The sequence below is a fragment of the Pleurodeles waltl genome, chromosome 3_1 (genome assembly GCF_031143425.1).
Source record: "Pleurodeles waltl isolate 20211129_DDA chromosome 3_1, aPleWal1.hap1.20221129, whole genome shotgun sequence".
NCBI lineage: Eukaryota > Metazoa > Chordata > Amphibia > Caudata > Salamandridae > Pleurodeles > Pleurodeles waltl.
Genome location: NC_090440.1, coordinates 1,306,701,607 through 1,306,722,085, shown reverse-complemented (window position 1 = coordinate 1,306,722,085; position 20,479 = coordinate 1,306,701,607). Strand labels below are relative to the sequence as shown.

At 41.1% G+C, this 20,479-nt stretch overlaps 1 protein-coding gene across 6 annotated transcripts in view; it reads right to left on the bottom strand.

Annotated features, from left to right (window-relative positions):
* Window positions 1-20,479, bottom strand: part of MYLK (myosin light chain kinase) — a 1,681,938-nt gene that overhangs the window by 212,291 nt on the left and 1,449,168 nt on the right. For all 6 annotated transcript variants that reach the window (XM_069224656.1, XM_069224654.1, XM_069224658.1 and 3 more), the window contains one exon: window positions 5,642-5,944. In XM_069224656.1, the coding sequence (XP_069080757.1) occupies window positions 5,642-5,944 (303 nt within the window). The remainder of the gene's footprint in view (window positions 1-5,641; window positions 5,945-20,479) is intronic.

Here is a 20,479-nt window from a genome sequence, read left to right as displayed (position 1 = left end):
CGGCAGTCACATCAGCTGCTGTCTGAATGTTTTGGGTTTTGGGGTGATAAGTCAAGCGGGGGCTGAGATAAAGGGGGGGGTGAAATTTAGAAAGTTCCCAATGTTAATTCCCATAAGCGATTGCACCAAACCATTGGATGGAATTACACCAAACTTTGCCGAAAGATAGCTTTTGGTCCAGAAAGAGACATTTTTGTTATTTGGTGTAAATCCATTCAGTACTTTTTGAGAAATTAAAGAAAATTCTAATTTGCATTTATAGGGATGCGAAGGAGTCACAACCCCTCTCGATCTCGTGCTGAGATCTAATTGGCTATCAACACTTCAACAAGGAAGTGTTGCCAGCCTGGTTGAGACTCTGCTTGAGCCGAGTCCCAGAGAAAAAGTTTTTAAAAAAAGAAAAGGGGCCCGGGTACAGACACCCTGACCCCTTAGCTGGTGGTGGAGTCCCAAAGGACCTCACCCTGAGGGCTAAAAAGCATTTTTGTTTTAATTTACAGCAGGAGTTCCTGCAGATCGCCCAAAAGTAAAAAAAAAAAAAATTAAAAAAAGAAACAAAGCACACGCTTCATCTTCTTTAAGTCCCAGGTTGAGCCAAGTCCCAGTGGCATTGTTTATTTGCAATGGGGGGGTGGGGTGGCTGGCTTCCCCATGTAGCCCTGGGGACTGCCATCTCCCTAAGGCAATGCAGAAAATATGTGTGGGGCCGCATGTCTCCTGCACCCCGGGAACACCACCTCCCCAGGGCTAAATGGTTTATTTGTGCCCAGAGACGGCCACCTTCTTGAGCCTTTAATGAACATTAATGCAGGGGGGCAGCCCAGCTGACCCCTGCAGCCCAGGGACCATCAACTCTCCGGGGCAAAATTTGAATTGAGTGTGGGAAGCTGCGTGCCCCCTCACAACCCTGGGGACCACCACCTCCCCAGGACTTCAAACAATTAAAATAAGGGGAGACTTTGAGGCTCCCATGCAGCTCTGGGGACCACCATCTCCCCGGGCATTGAAGAAATTTGGTGCGGTGGGCCGTGCACCCCTCCTGCAGCCCCGGGCACCACCACCTCCCTCGGGCAAATCCTAAAAAAGAGAAAGGGGGTCTGTTTCGGCCCCCCAAAGCCCTGGGGACCACCACCTCCCCGGGGCTATGTTCATTGGAGAGGGCCACACGGTCCCCCTCGCGGAGCCAATGATGGCCCTGTGGATACCACCCCCTTGGCCGGCTCATGCTATGTCCTGAGGTGCCCACCCGTGGGACATTGCTGTTTTCTTTTGCTTAGTGAGAGCTGACCACTCCCACCAAGCAAAAGCAAACCTAACTCAGCTTTCTGACAGAAGGACCTGTCAAACAGGTCCCGCGGTCAAAAAAGCGGAGTTTTCATCTGTCTTCCCTGCACGCAGATAAGTGTGCAGGGAAGACAGACCAAAGATCGCTCCAGCAAGCAGGGAGCTGCTATTAAAAGCAGCACCTTGCTTGCTTGAGGAATGCCAGCTCAGGCAGGAGGCAGCACCCTGCTGGGACCGCAGGGTAGAAATATCTCATTCTAAATCTATCATACATCAAAGCCTAACAAATCTCTATCTCTCTCCCTCTCACTCTCTTGCTCTCTCTCCTTCAATTTCTATCTCCCACTCACCCACCCACTCAGACCGTTACGCAGCCACTCATAGACGCACTCAGGCACTCACGTACCCACTCACAGACCTACTCAAATCCTTGTGCACCCACTGACAGCCCCAGTCAGACACTCATGCACCCACTCACAGACCCACTCAGACACTCATGCACTCACTCAGACTCTCACACACCCACTCACAGACCCACTGACACTGTCATGGACCCACTCACAGACCTGCGCAAACACTGACTCACCCACTAAGACACTGGTGCACGCTCTCTCACACCAGAGACTCTCACAGCCATTCTCACCCCCAGATAGACCCTCTTACACTTATTCTCACATCCATAGAGATAGGTTGTGGCCAACTCAGGCAGCTCACGGCCAAAGGGACATGTGCAGAGTAGGGTTGGGTGGTTAGGGGGGTTAGCTGCAGGGACTGGCTGTAGGCCAGGCCTAGCGGGCAACCCCCGCTGCGCACAGGCGAAGGCCGTGCATGGTGCAAGGTCGGGTACTTATAAGGGGTTGGCCTGTGGCTAACTGCTGCCATGGACGGCTAAAAGCCATCCGCGGCAGTGGTTGGATTAACACATAGTAATGCGAATTATTATATGTAAAAAAAAAAACATTGAAATTCACTGAAAAAGCACAAAGGTTATTTATATATATAAATATATAAGGTACGTAGATGTGGGGTTAAGAATTGTAAATCTATACTTACTATTCTGCACTCGATATTTCGGTCCTTGATATTTTTGACACAATATTTTGTCTACAATATATTTTTATTTCCGATATTTTGTCAGTGATCCTTACTACAGAGCCATAGAGAGCAGATAGCAAAATGACACTTCCCCAGTATGGAAAAAGACTAGTTCTAGCTTTAAAAGCTCAAAATGTTATATGTAAAATATACCATAAGGAAATAAAGCAGAATAATTACATTTGAACTGCAATTAAAGAGCTTATTTTCATAGTGATTTTCTTACATTTGAGGACATTAACTGCCCTCCTACATGTCCAAAATAATGGGAGTGATATGCATTTTCAATAATGCTTTGAAATCGAAGAAGGAAAATACTGACAATTTGACCTTACATTGTACTTGGGGTGCAGAATTATGAGACCTCTATAGGTGCAATTGAAAATGTTGATTCTGAATTTATTTTGAATGTAGGAAGGGTCTAGAATTAATGCTAGAGTTGGAGTCACCCTTTCACCTCCCACGTTCATCCCTTCTCTACTTCACTGCCCTGGTATACACTAAGGGACAGATTTAGGAAAAGTAGGGCTACACTCAGTACAGCGCCACTTTTCTTGAACCGCGTAGCACCCCCCTAACACCACCACCACTTAGATATGGCGCACCATGGTGGTAGTTATAGAACTAGCAACAACATTTTTGATGCTAGTTCAGGGCTTTGCAGGATTTGTGTCACAAATTTTGATGCTAATCCTGCAAAGCCCATTGAGGCCCATTGTAAACAATGGTGTGCCTCCTTTAAAACGCCTGCTCTGAGCAGGCGTTTAAAGTGCCGAAAAAATGACGAAAATAAATCTCTTAGATTTCTTTGCGCCATTTTTTTGTCTCCCCTAACGGGGGAACGTCCCCTTTGCATACATTATGCCTTGCGCAGACATAATGTAGCACCAAGGGTTACAAAGTGGGGCAATGCTTGCATTGCCCCACTTTGTAAACTTGGCGTGACGATTTTAGTCTTGTTGGGCCACATTAGTGTAAAAAGAAAAAACAGCTAATGTGGTGCTAGGGGCTCTGAAATCTGCCCCTTATTCCTATGAGAATTAATGCTGTGCCCTCTTGTAAGTGTGTCCTCCTCTATAATTTATTTTGCTCCAAAGTTAACAGCTGTCATTTTGAGAGGAAGACTTTCCTTTTCATAAATATCATAACCTAAGAAAGACACTCATTTACTGAAGGTAGGGAGGTGAGGAAAAACATTACATATGATTAAAGTAGTTTTCTGCGCATTTCACACATTTTTTATATCTAGAAAAAAACGTTGCCACATCACTTCTCTGCATGTACAATTTCATGAGATAAAACATGTGGAACAGCGTTTTGGCATGTTATTTTTTATTTGTACATACATTTCAAGTAAATTCACAATTGCCTAATGCTGCAAAGCAATTACTGATTCAATGATTTTTCTTAAATTGGCCAACCTGATCCAATGAAATGTTAAGAAGATCAGCCCCATAGGCATCACTATGGTCGCAGTTAAGAGAGGGCTGGTTATAGGTGCTAATCATTAAATAGAGGAGCTGTTCACAGTAATCATGTTTTCAGACGTGCACAGTTGTTCTTGCCTCCATACATTTGTACATACATGACTGCGTAAATGATTTACTCATACCATACTTGGATATATCCAACATAATTCTACACTCACTCACGATGGATGTCGCTTTGAAACATCAGGGAAGATTATCCTACTCCAAAGTAATAGATGCATTCGCACAATAGCTCTTGTGACATGAACCAGAATTAAATAATAGGGAAATGTCACGTGTATATAGAGACACCAGCACGGAGTACTAATGTGCATTTCGAACCTGTTTTGGTTTTCATCTCGAGACTTGAATGGATTGCAGTACTGATATTGTCCTGCCTTCATCATAGAACTTTTGGACTCCTGGATTTTTCCACTGTGCACATTTTATCTGCTTAACTTCTGAAAAGTATCAGAGGAAAGGCAATCGCCTAGTTGAATGAATAGACTGGATCAAAAGGACCACTGAGGCAACAGTTTCTTTTAAGACTTTCTGTTAAATGGAGTCCCTACATGGTGGACACCAAAAGGTCCTGTTTATTATCCTTTCATGTATGAGTATCAAAGTATGTGCATGTTTCTAAATAGAAAGCTGGGAGCTTATTTATTATTGTTTATTTGCATAATTGTTCCATAAAAAGTATCAGTGGTTCTAAATCTTGTCTTATATCCGGTAGGATTATAGGTAGTGTCCCTAAGCCGTAATTGAAACCCTCACTGGTCCACGTAGCAGGCTGCTGTTTCAGTAGATGGTTCTGTTCTTAATTTCCTGTTTTCCACAGCATTCCCTGGTGTTTACATTATTGAAAACCTACAGGGCATAGTAAGCGAAATGGAGAAACGTCTGACTCCTAACAATTGTGCGGAGTTGGTGAGTTGCGACATGACGGTTTAGTATTTTATGTTAGATTTTGTGCAGGCTTCTTATATCTAGCTGCATTGTTAAAGCCTTGAGAAATTCTGTGAACAGAGTAACTGGATGAGAAAAAGAATTAATGAGAAAAGGGCACACAATAACAGTTAAAGGGAAGGGAAGCAGTAACATTGGGACATTGCTCAATTCGTGATTAATTAAAACTCTTATTGTCGGGTTCAATACTGAAAATCGCACAGTCTGTAAAGGACTAACTAAATCACTATTAAGTTGACTTATTGACTATGTTAACAGAATCATTAACACCAACTTTAAACTATGTGCTCTGGTATGAGCGGTGCACTGAACCTTTTGACATATTTGTAAATTTGTCATGCAGCCAGTTACCAGAGACCTATACTTAGCACAGAGTAGAAGAGTAAAAATAGTAGAAACTTAGGGAGGGCTGCAATATTTTAATAAACATTTTGATAAACAGTGTTCGGAAGAGCCACATGACTCAGTACCCTCCATTCAACAAAGGGCTTCGCCAATGAAGCAATCAATGTGGTAAGGTTCCAGTCTATTCTCTTAATTTTCTGTTATCTAATACAAATGCCTGTTTTGTTTCATAAGGAGGAGCAAAACAATTACAAATATAATATTGACTTCTTAATTGAAATTATAAAAGAATATGTTGGTTTGTCTTATGCCCTTAGTGTACACTGATTAAACTACTGTGCTACATGCAAATATTTCGAATGGCAATGCAGAGCAGGAGCAAATATATTTGCACATTTAATATAATTCAATATGTCCATCGTTTGTTTATCTGTCAAAAAGCTTATAAATATGGCTACAATTTTGCATTGCACTCTTACCTTCGTGTCGGTCTCCAACCTTGACAAGGTCTGACTCTTGGCTTGGCTCACTGGTACCATACATATTAATGGCTCTAACTCTGAATTTATACTCTCGGTCGGACTGCAGGTCAGTGATGTTATAGGAAGTACTGCGGCAAGTGGCAAGATCTGCCCATTTCTTATCCACTGAGTCCCAACCTTCCAACGTGTAGGACTGAACCACACTGCCACCATCATAGGAGGAGCCATACCAAGACAGGGTAAGGGAGGAGCTGCGTACATCTGAGGCACATGGCTGACCTGCTGGAGGGTCAGGTCTATCTGCAAAAATAAAATAAAAATATTAAATTCAGTATTTTTTCAGTTTTGGAATATCACACCCACAAATTAGTGGATAAAAAACATTCCATCATACATCATAAAGAGATATTTAAAATGCACAATAGAACAGCTTACAAAACAATGCTACACAATTAATTTCCATTTGAAGCTGGTACGAAAAAGAACACAAAAGAAGAACAAAAGCACTAATCACAAATACTGTCAAAATCCAGGTAAGGTATCAAGAGCTGCTACAATATTTAATGGGTTTTAGTTTACTCCCTAAAATGTGTAATGTTCAAAGAGGTGCAGTAAGTATACAACAACCAATTGGTTACTCAGAGTATGATATAAGTTCAGAAGCTATTCCACTGTCTTCCTTTATATATTAAGACCAATAATATCATGACCGGGGATACTATGAACTTGGATACTTGAAGTACGCTTCATAAGTCTTTTACTCCTGCGTGATCAAGCAAAGGGTTTTAGGATCTTCCTAATCCTTACGCAAGGGACATCGAAAAAAAGAAAGCTAATATCTCTTATCATAGTCTGGACAAAAACAGCATTTTCCAAATTTCTATTTTTTTAATCAAACATTTTGTGTTATGCATTCCAAATATAAAATGTCCTGACTGAATTTTATGTATAGTGTTTTGATGCTCAAGGACTAGTTAAATACATTGCAAAACTAGCACAAAGCAAAGGATTGATCAACAACACATTCAATAAAAATGGCTAGGTATTCTGGTATGATTATGTGCTAATTCAAGATTCAATTCCTTTTAAAACTAACTTCCACTTTAAAGGGCAACTTTCACAATCAAACCAATCAGTTTGCTCCAAGTACCAGGAGAATTTTTCATAAATTGCCTACTGTCTCAGACCTAATATTGCCTCAGTTGATTGGTGTGCCGGATAGAAATGAGGGACATGTATGAAACGATGGGTAGCAATGAGTTATTCATATCCAATTCCCTTGAACACATTTTTAAAACACAGAACTTTGAAAGGTTCCTCCTGTATTTGTTCTTGTCCATTCATCTACCAGCTTTTGAATACAGATTACATATTTTATTGTTGTAGAGAACATATCTAAATAAGAGCTAATTCACAACTGCTTCAAGTTGGAAATGGACTATGGACACAAGAGCATCTATAGTAACAGTTAAGATATTTAAGGGTCTTGTGGCATTTTGAAACAAACAGATGGCATTCCTATTTCTCTTATTTATGAAGCAATCTGATGTTCAGCCCCCAGTGCTGCAAGATATACCGGGGTTCTCGGCTCAAAGCTTTAAAGTAATGGTCTGCTTTAAAGTAATGGTTTTGGGAATAAATATGTCAAGTAGACTCAAAATATTAAAAAACAAACTTAGAAAGAATGAGGTGGAGCAGAATAGGATTGTCCATGGGTGATTGTGCAGCCGAGGGAGACAACACAGTACAGTTAAGCAGTATAATTAGCTCAATCTTGGGTGCCAGTATTTTTTTAAATTGACATTAAGTATTTCTAGCACATATACTTCTTTGTTCTCTTTGTTTACCCTTGCAAACTATGGGGTTGATTTAGAGTTTGATGGATAAGATACTCCATCCAAAACGTGATGGATATCTTGTCCGCTGCATTATAAGTTTAATTGGAAATCACGCACTTGTAACATGGTGGATTTAATATATGTCACATTTGTCTAGGAGTATACAGCACACAAAACTATAAATCAGTCCCTATATGTTGTTTGGCTACTCAGAGAGGTATATTGTTGCAAACCTTGGATATATTTTATTTTAACCTGAATATACAATGACAAATGTTCCACTTTTAAAATGGACAGACATACATCTCAGGATGCACTCCCACTAGAACACCTCCCTAACAAACTTTAACACAATGTGTCTTCCTCTGCATTTACTGAGAGTTGTGGGGTACCAGCTACTTACAGGTTTTCTTAGGGTACTGGACAATCACAAGGAATAAACTGGGTGCAGTGGACTTGGGAAACACTGACAACGACTGAAGTTGCAAGTATCAACCCTGGGCTGTATGTAAACACATCATCACCCTATGTTTCCCACATATATGCATCACTAATAATTCCAGGGCTTCGATCTCTGGTGGCCAGACCTCCCTCACCCTGTGTTGCTGGCCAGTACAATGCACTGAAGAGGGTGATTGTCAGCATAACATGCAAGTTGCCTCCGGTCTTCTTCACAGACAACTATATCATTGCAAAGAGATGACTCCAATGTGTGATCCTCTGGGTATTCTGAGTGAGGGGTACTAAAGATGTATGGATTTTTATATGGAGGTAGAGGACCAACAGGTGATAAACTAGGTGGAGTGAATTTGGAAACAAACAAAGCAAAATAAGAGTTTACTGTGTCTGTATTTTGATCACAGGTATCACGCCTGGGCTGTATGAAAACATACTATAACTGTATATTATACACATCTATGTTTGTCAAACCTTTGAGCATGTAAGGAAAACATTGATGGCCAAACACAGTGTGGAGTTTTTCTTATGTAAAAGAAATATCCAATCAGTGTCTAGCTTTTTAGTGAGGCACAGACACATAGTGCCTTCATTTTATATGCTCCTCTTGCACATTCCTTCCCATTACCTATCCCTAATAGCATGAGGGGCCATAGTAAGGACTGGGGAGGAGTTGGGCTCCACCACCTTGCCTCCCACCTATAAAAAAAAGTGGATCACACTGGTGAGCATAGCTACGGTAGAGTTATAGATATTTATGGCTTCCTTTAGCTCCTCCCTTAGCCATACCTACCACTATGATCCTTCGATGGACCTGGAAGTGGCAAGGGAATCCTTCCTGAGTCAATTTGATATGTGTGCGTGTCACTATTGATAATATAAAAAAGGCGGCCTGGTAGAGAGCACTAGAATGCCTCATTCAGGAGTTTGCTGGTGCCAAGATTGCAAGGATCAGGGACTGGTAAACTACCTCCCAGGAGCCCCAGGAAACAATGGAGTCAGCCCCCTCCCATATATTTTAAAGAAAATCTGGCACAGGTCCTAGGCATATATTTTTTTTTAATGGTATATATTACAAATTACATGTTTTAGTGATGAGGGCAATCTATACGTCATAAGGGCAGCCAAGGGACTAAGGAAGGTGTAAGCATCAGTAAAAAGGGGGAATTTTAGGGTTGTTACAGAAGAGCCTTAGCTTGAGAACAGTAAAAACATTTGGTATGTGAATGAGGTGTTATATGATGCCCTCCAACCTGCATTTGGACCAACACTTTTCAGTTACAATGTTTGAACCAAAATAATATTCAGCCACACAAACTACAATCATTTGCTGTTTGATGTTAACCTGGAGGCTCAGCAGAATAATGTATCAACTGCAGGAGTTTGTGTTTGATACCTTGGTCACAAGTTTGAAAAAGGGCTGGCCACGCAGCCTTTCATCTGGCCGAGGTCAAAAGAATGTGAACATTTCACTTGAGTAACAATAAACCGTAATATTATTCAGTGCCATGATGTCCCCTTGAGTGTGATTTACAAGCACATACAATATTGTTGCAGTGATTATTTTCATTTGACTACTCTGCCAAAATGTTGTTGCTATTCCTAAACACATATTTTCATACTCTTCATACTGATTCCTATTGTGCATCATACAAAATTGTAACTACAATTACAATATCTGGCTTCTGTGGAGATGAGATTTTATAAATATTTAGTGAAGCCCTCTTGTGTTAAATATTCTGCTCTGTTCATAAAAAACATTTTTTGTTTACATTGAGGCACATTGGCATTTTATATAGTTTTGTGTCATGCAGTTAAAAATTGCTGATTGAAGTCATCCTAGTGATCATTTGAAACAGCTTAGACAAAATGAGGATCACAAAGAGCAAAACGTATTTACAAGGTGGAAAGCATTTGGATACACTTCAGTAGTAGATAACCCATGTAGGCTTTTGACTGCTTGGATTTTCAGTTCACCTTGGTTAGTCCATAAAATCAGGTCACCAAATTACACACAAAATGTATCAGACTGAGTCTGTGAGATGGTAAAAATATGAATATTGTCATTATGAATTCAGTTGGAAACCCGTAGAATGGTCCAATTGGTTTTACAATGTGTAGGTGTGATACTGCTAAGCCATGTAGCAAATTCACAGACAGAGGGTGCAGATTATCAAGGTTGTTCAGTGTATTCCACAGCAGCTATATTGCCTATTTAACCTGAAGTTAGCTTCCTCTACAGGTATAGTACAAAATCTTAATATTTGTTAGTATGATGCCACTCTCTGGCTTGGGATGGCTGACACCTTTGTACTTCATAAGAGCGAGTGTAAGTAGTAAATTTACCCCATCATATGCTTCTTATTTTCAAGGTGCGCCTCATAGTAGCTAAATCAAAGATATGCCAAAACTATTATCGTCTAGAAATTGTTCCCTTGTAGGAAATATTAGAGATTAAGAACTTGAATAGAAAGAGCAAGACATTAAATGGGGAAATCCAACAATGTTTAAAAGGTTTATCTATGCCAAACAGACTATAAAATTCCTTAGTGTATAGAAAAGCTTGAGTCTTGATGTTAGAGATTTTGGTTTTCAAAAGGTCTTCATTTGGTGTCATTCGGGTTCGGGCCACCCTTCTTTAATTCTCAACTTTAAGATGATCCCTCCCTTGAGTCTCTGGAACATACAGGGTTTGAAGCCCTTGTGTACTTTCCTACCCTGCTACAGGGAACAACAAGGAACTAATAGCAAGACATTCCGTGAGACAGTAAGCAACTGCATGGGCATTAACTAGGGGTACGTAAAGGTTGCATGATAACCCTTGTGACTGATGTGCCTTCCTCTTACCAGTTTATGTGAGGTTTTGAAGTTATGGTTTACTTTTATATGGATTAGGGATTGTAGATTCATGTGCTATGTGTTTATCTGTTTCATGTGTTTGGTGTTGTCTGTCAGTGATGTCATCAAGGGGATAAAATGGTGTGCTATGCCAATAAACTGCACACAACTGTGGTGAAATAACGTCAATGTACATCAACAGTTGTAATTTGAAGCAAGATTGTGCCAATGCATCAATACATACTGGGAATCCAAGGCACAATTACACATTTGTTTCTCCCTATACTGCATTATTCTGAGCATAATTAATTTGGGCCATATGTGTCTAAAAAAATCACTCTGCACAGCAGAGAATATATTTAAATGTTTAAGAATTCCTTCTCCAAGAAATGTCACTTCGTATTTAAGCAAAGGAGGAGACATACTTAAACAAGCATTTGCAATGCAATGGGTCTCGGTTTGCTCAAGTTAGAGCTATTAGCATTGTAAACTCCTAACCGGATTTTTCTTGCCACATAAATTGAAAATTTAGGGTAAAACTGTTTCACATACGTAACTGGACTTTTCGTGCCATGTAAACTGAAAAGTAAAAGTTTCACATAAGCGAGCCAAAGGCCGCCATCAGCAAACACACAAAGGGAAACAGAAGTTCGCTTGCAGTGAAATGTATCAGCAAAAGTGCAATTATCCATGTAACCGGCAAAAGTGCAATTATCTATGTAACCGGAAAAAGTGCAATTGCCTAAGTAACAGGATCGATGTCATGCACAGTGCTAGACTACTGCCTAGCGAGATTGCGCTGCAAAATAAAGAGAAAAAGTAGTCCAGAAACCAGATGGAAAACATCGAACCTCGTATGCTTTCAGTAGTTGGCCGGTGCACTCGAGAAGGGCTAAACACCGGAAAAGGCATGACATATGCATGCCTTTGACTAATGAAAGCAAGCAGATTGTAAAAGGAAAGCCCACAAACCAATTAAAGTGACTGACTTGACATGGGCATGGTTAGAAGCCCAAAGAGAGATTTCAGCAGGGGACGAAGCGCTTTGCGCTCGCCCCTAAAAATCATCTTCGGTAGGCCAAATGAGTGTGTTTTTGTGGAAAAATGAAAGCCAGGTGGCCAGGTCTGGCAGTTAATGAATTTCCCAATGATGATCGCTGCACGTGTTACATTAACATCCTCATCTCCTTATTTTCCCTCTTTCGAAATGTGAATGTGCCTCTTCCTACAAGGAATGAATTTTCCAGGATCTGCATTTTCTCCTCTGCGCCCTCGATACTCAACACTTCAAGCCCAGATTACTTCAGACCCTGAGCCAAGCTAGAGAGGTAGGATTCTTTCATTTAATCAGCTGATTTTATAATACATGTATTGCTAATTTAGCCTGTGTATGCCTGCAGAATCGGTTCAAACTCAGGGAAAGTGTACAAATGACAAGTCCCTGACTTTTGCCAACACAACCATCTCCTCTACAAGAGATTTGAAATACACACGTGCAAAAAACTTGAATTAGACGAGGAACAATCCAGAAAGCAAATATTTGAAAAAAAAAAGCAAACTGAAAAGTCCTTCCAAAATCTCCCAAAATCTTACTTTCCTCCATGGATGGAAACAGTAACAGAACAGTAATAATTATGATACAGTTGAAAAAGGAATCAGAATAAAAGTGTATGTACAGCAGTTGTATAACAAACACGTTCTTCCCACTTGGCTAAACGAGGCATAGCTTTGAAACTGATTTGCTAAAGTTGTTTAGAACCTGTCCTCTCTCAGTTGATTTAAATCCCTAAATGTTATCCATATGCTATCTTTAAAATGTATATGGGGCTTAGAACAAACTTCCTTTTTTTTTTACAGGACCCACCTGATGGATAATCCCTCTGAAGTAGCCACAGCATTACTAGTACTCGGCACAATTAAATATCATAATCCCCATTAGTTCATTCAGATCAGATTAGCAGCTAACTCAATTCCCCATTTATTCCGTTCGTACTCTTTGACAAATATGTCAGATTCTCATTTGTTTTGTTTCCTTTAGCTCCTCTTATCGCATTCCTCTGAAACATATCTCTCTCCCACTATGCCGAACCATTCAGTTCTGTTGCCTCATTCCAACCTCTCCACAGGGATTCCCCCCTCTTTACATTTCACGTCACTGCACTTTTCACATCCATTCACTTTATTTTAGGCCTATCACATGCTATTCCTGTTACCTTTAGCCCAACCTTATTCACAGCCTCTCTTATTTTAACATAGCACTGTCTAATATAATATAGACATAGGGGCACATTTAAGAGCCCCTAGCACCATTCTAATGCCACATTAGCGACATTTTTGTTTTGCTAATGTGGTGTTAGAAAGCCAAAAACGGCACACCACATTTACAAAGTGGTGCAATGCATGCATTGCACTACTTTGTAACTCTTTGAGCTATATTATGCCTGCACCAGGCATAATGTATGCAAATGGTGTGTTCCCCCATTAGGGGGGCCGAACAAATGAAGCGAGGAAATCTAACTGATTTTTTGGGCACTTTTAACTCCTGCTCAGACCACATGGGCCCCTATGTACTCTGCAGGAGTAGCGCCAAAATGTTGGCACTACTTCCGCACAGTACATCAATAACGTAAAACAATTATGCTATTTACCCCTACCCTGCGCCATGGTGCGCTGTATTTCAAATATGGTGGAGGTAGGAGGGTGCTAAATGACGCAAGAACAGTGGCACTGCACTGTGTGAAGTGCCACTTTTCTTAAATATGCCCCATAGTGAGTTCACCAGGAGAAGCTGGAGCTGGTGGTTGGTTTTGGTAGATAACATTATTGAGCTTACATAAACCTGGTGGGGTTATGTAACCACTGTCTAACCAGTGACAAGGAAAGGGCACACTATGTAATCCAGAGTTTCGATGATTTTGTGCAGCAATAGTGCAGTGCTTAATCGAAGTTTATTCTCCGATTGATTTAACAACCACTTTGTTTGGAATTTATTTTGATGAAAAGTATTGAAGCTCGGCATGAAATTGTTCCTCTCGGTTCGTTCAAGCTGTTAAGTGTGCAGAAGTGCACCAAGAGAATCTAACTGGTCCTTAAATCACTTTCATTTATGAGGGGAATTTGTACTTCTGCCCAGGAGCACGGACTAGGGAATTTTCCATTGCTGGTAAATTTCACATTTTAATCCCTTTGAAGACAAAAAGTGCTGTAGAGACAGCTCAAGGAGTAAAGGATGCGTCTGTACAATAGCAGGGGAGGCTTTTGATTTTTTGTTTTTGTAACATATTTGCAGGGCAACTCAATCATACGCACCAATTGACATGTACGTCACAGGGGTGAGGGTTCATACAGCATCTTAGGTGCACACTTTGAAAGCACAGGCAAGCAAGCCCAGAGCTAAGGGGCTATTTTGTTACCCCTGGGGCATACACCATCCCCACAGCCTTAATCTTTTACAGGTTGGGCATTTATTTAATACAGGCCCCAACATGCTTACTCCAAAAAATGACATAACTCGATTATTGAGTTATGTCATGTTTTGGAGTAAGCATTTACCCTAGCTGTATTTTTCAGTTCTTTTTTAAGAGGACCTTTCCTTTGCAGGTGTATTCTGTTATGCGCTGTTGTTATTCATAAAATAGTTCTGTTAATTTCATAGCAGAAAAATACCGCTTCAGTGGAAATAAAGCCCCAACACAGAACACAAAACAGAAAATGCTTTCTCCAAAAAACTTGGATATCTCAATAATTGAGTTATGTAGTTTTTGGGAGTAAGCATTTTGTGTTTTGAGTTCTGTGATGGGGCTTTATTTCCACTGAAGCGGTATTTTTCAGCTATGAAATTAACAGAACTATTTTATGAATAACACCAGCGCATAACAGTTCTTTTTTATGATGACTTTTCCTTTTCAGGATCATTCTGTTGTGCACTATTGTTATGCATACAATATTTTTGTTAATTGGCATAGTTTTGTTAATTTTCAGAGTTAATTAGTCATAATATATTGGGAGCTGCGCATTATCAAACTGTCCCAATATGATATAAGATGAATTGTGGGATATAGAATTGCCCACTTGGGCTTAATTAACATGCTCACTCCCTCATCTGTTAATGGTACTATCTGTTTACTTAGTTGTTGTTGACAGGTATACTAGTGATACAGAGTTTAGACCTAAACTGTACAACTTTGTGTACTGGGCACTAGACCACTGCATCATGTATCAGATGTTCTTCTAAGCAGTCCTTTCCAAGATGGCAGAACATTTTATCAATTTACTGTCAGATATGTATACTGCTAGTTCTTCTTTTATGATCACATTGGTATTTTTTAAGTTGCTGGTATCACATGACTCTTTATACGTAAAGCTGTGGGGACAAAACACACTGCAGGGGATGGAGCACCATTTACAATAAACCTCTCCAATCTTCTCATCCTGAATGTGCATGGCTTTTGTTACACAACGGTATAAGAGCAGCTTTCATACTTTTATGTTGGTTACCGCGCCTGGCACCATCCAATAGCTTAAACCCTTACCAGGCTACAATTCACAAAACCATGGATTATCCCATAGTGAATCATGCACACACATTTCAGATATTTAAATTCTAAAAGCAACTGTGGCAAAACTGCTAAATATTAAACTAGAGTTTAAAAGTGAACAATTATAAATGATTTATAATCAAATTAATCTACTTTTATAGTGTTTTTTCAAACTATACTGGAAAAATTCTCGCTTCACGCACATTGAGCATCAAAAGTTCAAAAGCCATCATATTCTTAGGATGTTAATAGGTTTAATTGAAGACAACTCTGCAAATGACCACATCATTTTTGTTTATTTTTATATATCTGTCTTGACATAGTGGACTGAATGATATGATGACAGATGATTGGATATTTTGTGTTTCTCTTTTGATCACATTTTGTATTCGCTGACCTCCTGTAATAATGCTCCCCAACTAACACCGTCCTAACTCCTTTGTTACAACAGTTTATCCCTACTAAATGAAATGGGAGGCTAGAATGAAATATCCTTTGTTTAACTATTTTAACGTTTTCTTTATTGCACAAACCGGTCCCAGACAGGCATGACAGCATCGTTCAATGTCAAAATACAAATGTGAACATAGCAACCATAGTATAGGGAGATAAAAAAGGTACAAATTAACATAACAGTACAAGATCTGAGCGACTGTCATGGTTCAAGTCATACCCACAAATATATAAAGAAGGTACAGATTACACAGAATGTCCAGAATCAAATGTAGTATTGAAGGGACCTAGTGTGACATTGCTAGAAGACCATGTAGATGACATTTGGACGAAATAAGGATTTCATCCAAAGAGTGGCCTAAATTCCGTCTGATATGTGTCCCTCCAACCAATTAGTCTCTAAGCCTGACCATGTTTTTTTACAAGGTAGACCCAAAATACAAAACAAAACGCCAACATTGTACTTTGTTTAATTAGCAACTTGTTCTTGAAAACTAAGCAACCCACAACATTCTAACTACAGTCAGGGCTCATTATTAATTAATATTGCAAGAAAAGCATCAAAATATCGGAGATAACCATTTCTCAGCGTTTGAACATGAAACCAGAAAATAATAATTGCAAGAGAGGTCAACTATTAACGCTATCTCGCTGGCAGAAGCTTCAAAAATCTTTGACTGATAAAGAAAGAATGTGTTTTTTAACAAGGCAAAGTTTGCTTTTTCTCAAACTGGTATTATTAACTAGACCCTTTACTACATAAGTAAGTAATTTTCCATTAATTTATACTTCAGAAAAACAAACAGTGTAGTTCAATAACTAACATACTGCTTTCAATAAACATTTGTTTGAAAAAAAGAGTTTTCATGATAATTTCACGAAAATAAAAGTTTAATTTTAAAATTACTTGTTAGACCAGTCATCCTTAGTCTGGTCTTCACCCCCAAACATTTTGCCTTATTTCCCTTATTTTTGCTGATCTTGTTTTTTCTGGCCTTAGTACTCTGGGCACTTTATCACTGCTAACCATGACTAAAGTGCATATGCTCACTCCGTACAACAAGGTAACATTTGCTTATACCAATTTAGCATATTTAGGTGCATATATATACTTGGCTTGCGCTTTTTTAGCGTCATTTTTTACACTAAAACGGTGCAAACTTAACTCCATATTTATATTTTGAACCTAGACAAGTCCAGTGTCAAAATATAGGAGTTAGCGCCATGTTGTGGATGCAGCAAACTATCTTGCGTTAATTAGATGCAAGGTAGGCGTTCCAGTCCACAATATCATGCTAACCCCCTACCACTGTATTTACACTCTGGCGCAGAAATGATGCGCACGGAGTAGGCGGACTCAACCTGGGTCAGACCAGGTGTCAGGGGATCTGTGGATTCATTTCCATGGCTAAACACCTTAGAAGGGTCCCACAGATGCGCACCCCAAGCCCCAAGTAAACACCAACCCACACCAGAGGAATGCCATAGGATGGGGACCCAATCTTGGGTAAGTAGAGGTAAGTATTTTATTATTTTTCTAATTCATTTTTGATTTTGATTTGTATATTTATTTAAATTGTTTAAAGTGCCATTGGAAGCCCCTTACATGGGGTCCCTGCCTGGCACTTGGTCTTATGGTCTTGCCCAAGGGACACTGGTCCCCTGGGCTGTCCAATGGGGTGGTGGGCATGACTCCTGTCTTTACTTAGACAGGGGTCATTTTTGGGCGCTAGTGCATCAGAAAATTACGCTAGGCTGATTAGCGGCATATTTATTTCCGCTAACCAGCCTAGTGTCATTTCTGACCCACTAGTGTCTTTTCCGCTCTTCCCTTCCCCCTCAGCTCGCATCGTTTCTTTAGACGCTAGTCTGTCCTTTGCACCACAGCATGCCCTTCTATAAATATGGTGCCCATCTGGTGCTATGAAATGGCACTACCAGGCGCTATGGATTTTACGGATTTTGCCGCAAAACTGCATTAGCACAGTTTTGCAGCAAAATCCATAAATATGGGCCTTAATCTACTTGTAAATCCCTAGTAAAGTGGCACCAACTCTGCCCAGGGCCTATAAATTGAATGCCATTAGTGGACCTGCAGGAGTGATTGTGCCACCCACTTAAGTAGCGCTTTAAGCATGTCTCAGATCTGCCATTGCAGCTTGTGTGTGCAGTTTTTAACTGTCATTTCGATGTGGTAAAATTAACCTTTTGCAAGGCCCCTGATTACCTTTTTATTAATAGATATAAGTCATCCTTAGAATAGGTCCTGGACAGCCAAAAGGGCTCTCTAATAGGATAATATTGGAGTAACCTTATTACATTTAATAAGCTGTAATTTCCAAATTAGAGCAACCAGTTCATGTTTGCTGTCTTTGGAACTGTAATAAAAAGTCTTATCCTATGTGAAGTTGGATATTAAATCACATTTTTGAAAATGCCTCTTTTAGAAAGTTGGAATTTTCTGCATTGGGCCGTGCGCGGTGGCAGACAGGCCCTACAGCCAATTCCCTATAACCACCCGACCTTGCACTCTGCACGGCTTTTGGCCATGCGTGGTGGGGTTGGCTGCAAGGCCCTGTGGTCAACCCCTATAAGCATCCAACCCAGTGCTGCACATGGTCTTTGGCCATGCACAGCGGTAGGTTGCTGCAGGTTCCCATGCTCCCCTCCCCGGCCTATTATGGACCACTTCTCCAGAGGCCCAGCCTTCTAATACTTTTTGTTTTGTGAGGTGGGCCACACGACCACCATCTCCAGGCCAAACATGACCCTCGGGATCACATCCCCCGGGGCCTGGCCTTAATATTAAATTTTTTGGGGGGGAGGGCACTGTGGCCCCTTCCACAGGCTGAATTTGGCCCCACGGACCCCACCCCCTGGGGCCTGGCCTAATTGACAGCTCTCCCTCACTGCGAGCAGAGAGTTTGCTCTGACCTGGTGACAGCTGTCAAAGCTGCCGCAAAGTCAGAGCAAACAGCTATGTCCCCGGGTGGAATAGGGGCATAGCAGGAGCAGGCCCTTAGAGGTTGGCTCCATGAGGGGGACCACATGGCCTCCTCCAATGTTGGATTTGCCCCAGGGGAATGGTGGACCCTGGGCCAGGGGTCTGAAATGGACTCCCCTTTGTTATATTTTAGTCCCGAGGAGGTGGTGGTCCCTGGGGTTGCGGGGGGCACATGGCCCCCTCTGCAATATTTTTCATTAAAGCCCCAAGGAGGTGGTATTCCCCAGTGTTGCGGGGGCATGCAGCCCATTGCATTATCTTTCATTAAGGCCCTGGGTAGGTGCCCCCCCCCCGAATTTCATTTGATTAAAGCCTCAGGGAGGTAGCAGTCCCCATGGCTGTGGGGGGATGAGGGGGGAGGGTGCGTGCCTCATGCATCATCTTTCATTAAAGCCCCTGAGAAGTGGTGGTCCACAGATCTGTGGGGAGCTGCGCAGCCCCTGCATTAGATTTCATTAAAGCCCAAGGGAGGTGGAGGTCCCTGGGATTAGGGGGAGGGGTGCTAGAGTGGCACCCCACATTAGGGGGCAGTCCCCGTGGCCTTGGGGGGCCACATGGCACACTGCATCATCTTTCATTAAAGCCCTGGGGAAGTAGAGGTCCCCCGTCATATCATAAATGAGGTCTCTGGAGCAATGATAAGTCCAGCAGGGGGGCCTGTGCGCCCCCTCCCTATTTTTTTACATGCCCCCAGGAGCTTCAAAAAGACAAGCCCTAAAATAAATAGCATGACTTTTGTGGCTAACATTTTTGGAAAAAACACTTTTTTGCCCTGGAGGAGTCCCTCTGGGCCACCAGCATAAGAGCTAAGGGGTCAGAGTAGCCCTACCCTGGACCCTTTTCATTTTTTGTGGGCTTTTTTTGTGGGACTCAACTGAAGCCGAGTCCCAAGATGGCTGCCAAAACTTCCTGGTTGAAGTGTTGGCAGCCAATCAGAGCAGTGAATTTCCCTTCATGAGCTCTTCATGATTTGCAAAGTCGTTGGCGAGGATCAGCGGCCCTAGAAATACAAAATGTTCCAGAGAATCTTATTATGCATGGGCAGTTTCGGGGTGATTAGTCAAGTAGGGGTTGAAAAAGTTTGATTCCCATGTTGATTCCCGTAGGGATTTTGAATACGACTACCGCCCGAACTGCTGAATGGAATTAATCCAAATTTGGCAGAATTTGGCAGAAAGGTATCTTTTGGTCCAGAAAGAAGCCTTTTTCTTGATTTATAATCTGTTCAGTAGTTTTTGAGATAGCAAAAGAAAAAGAACTATAGATATCTAGAGGTTGCAAATAATTTGCGAATATTTGCGAATGCGTGTGCAAATAGGAGCACTGTAATTGACTGGTCACAACTTGAACAGAAAGTTGCACCCACCATTTTAGTGTCCTGGCACATGGTTCCTGGGGCTGAAAAACAAAATGAAAAGAAGTATAATGGGTCAGGGTAGAGGTGCCCTGACCACAGGGGTGTGATATAGGGGTGTTTGATGGTCACATTATGGGTTTAAAATGATTTTCTTTCACCATGGGTGATATTCGCGAATTTTTGGAGAATATTAGAGAATATTAGAGAATATTGCACTTAGTGAAAAAAAAAAAAAACATTCACAGGTGCATTTATACACTAATTCAGTCACTCATACATGCACCCAGAGACACATGCGCCTGCTCACACACTAACTGAGGCACTCATGCACCCACTCAGACCCACTCATAG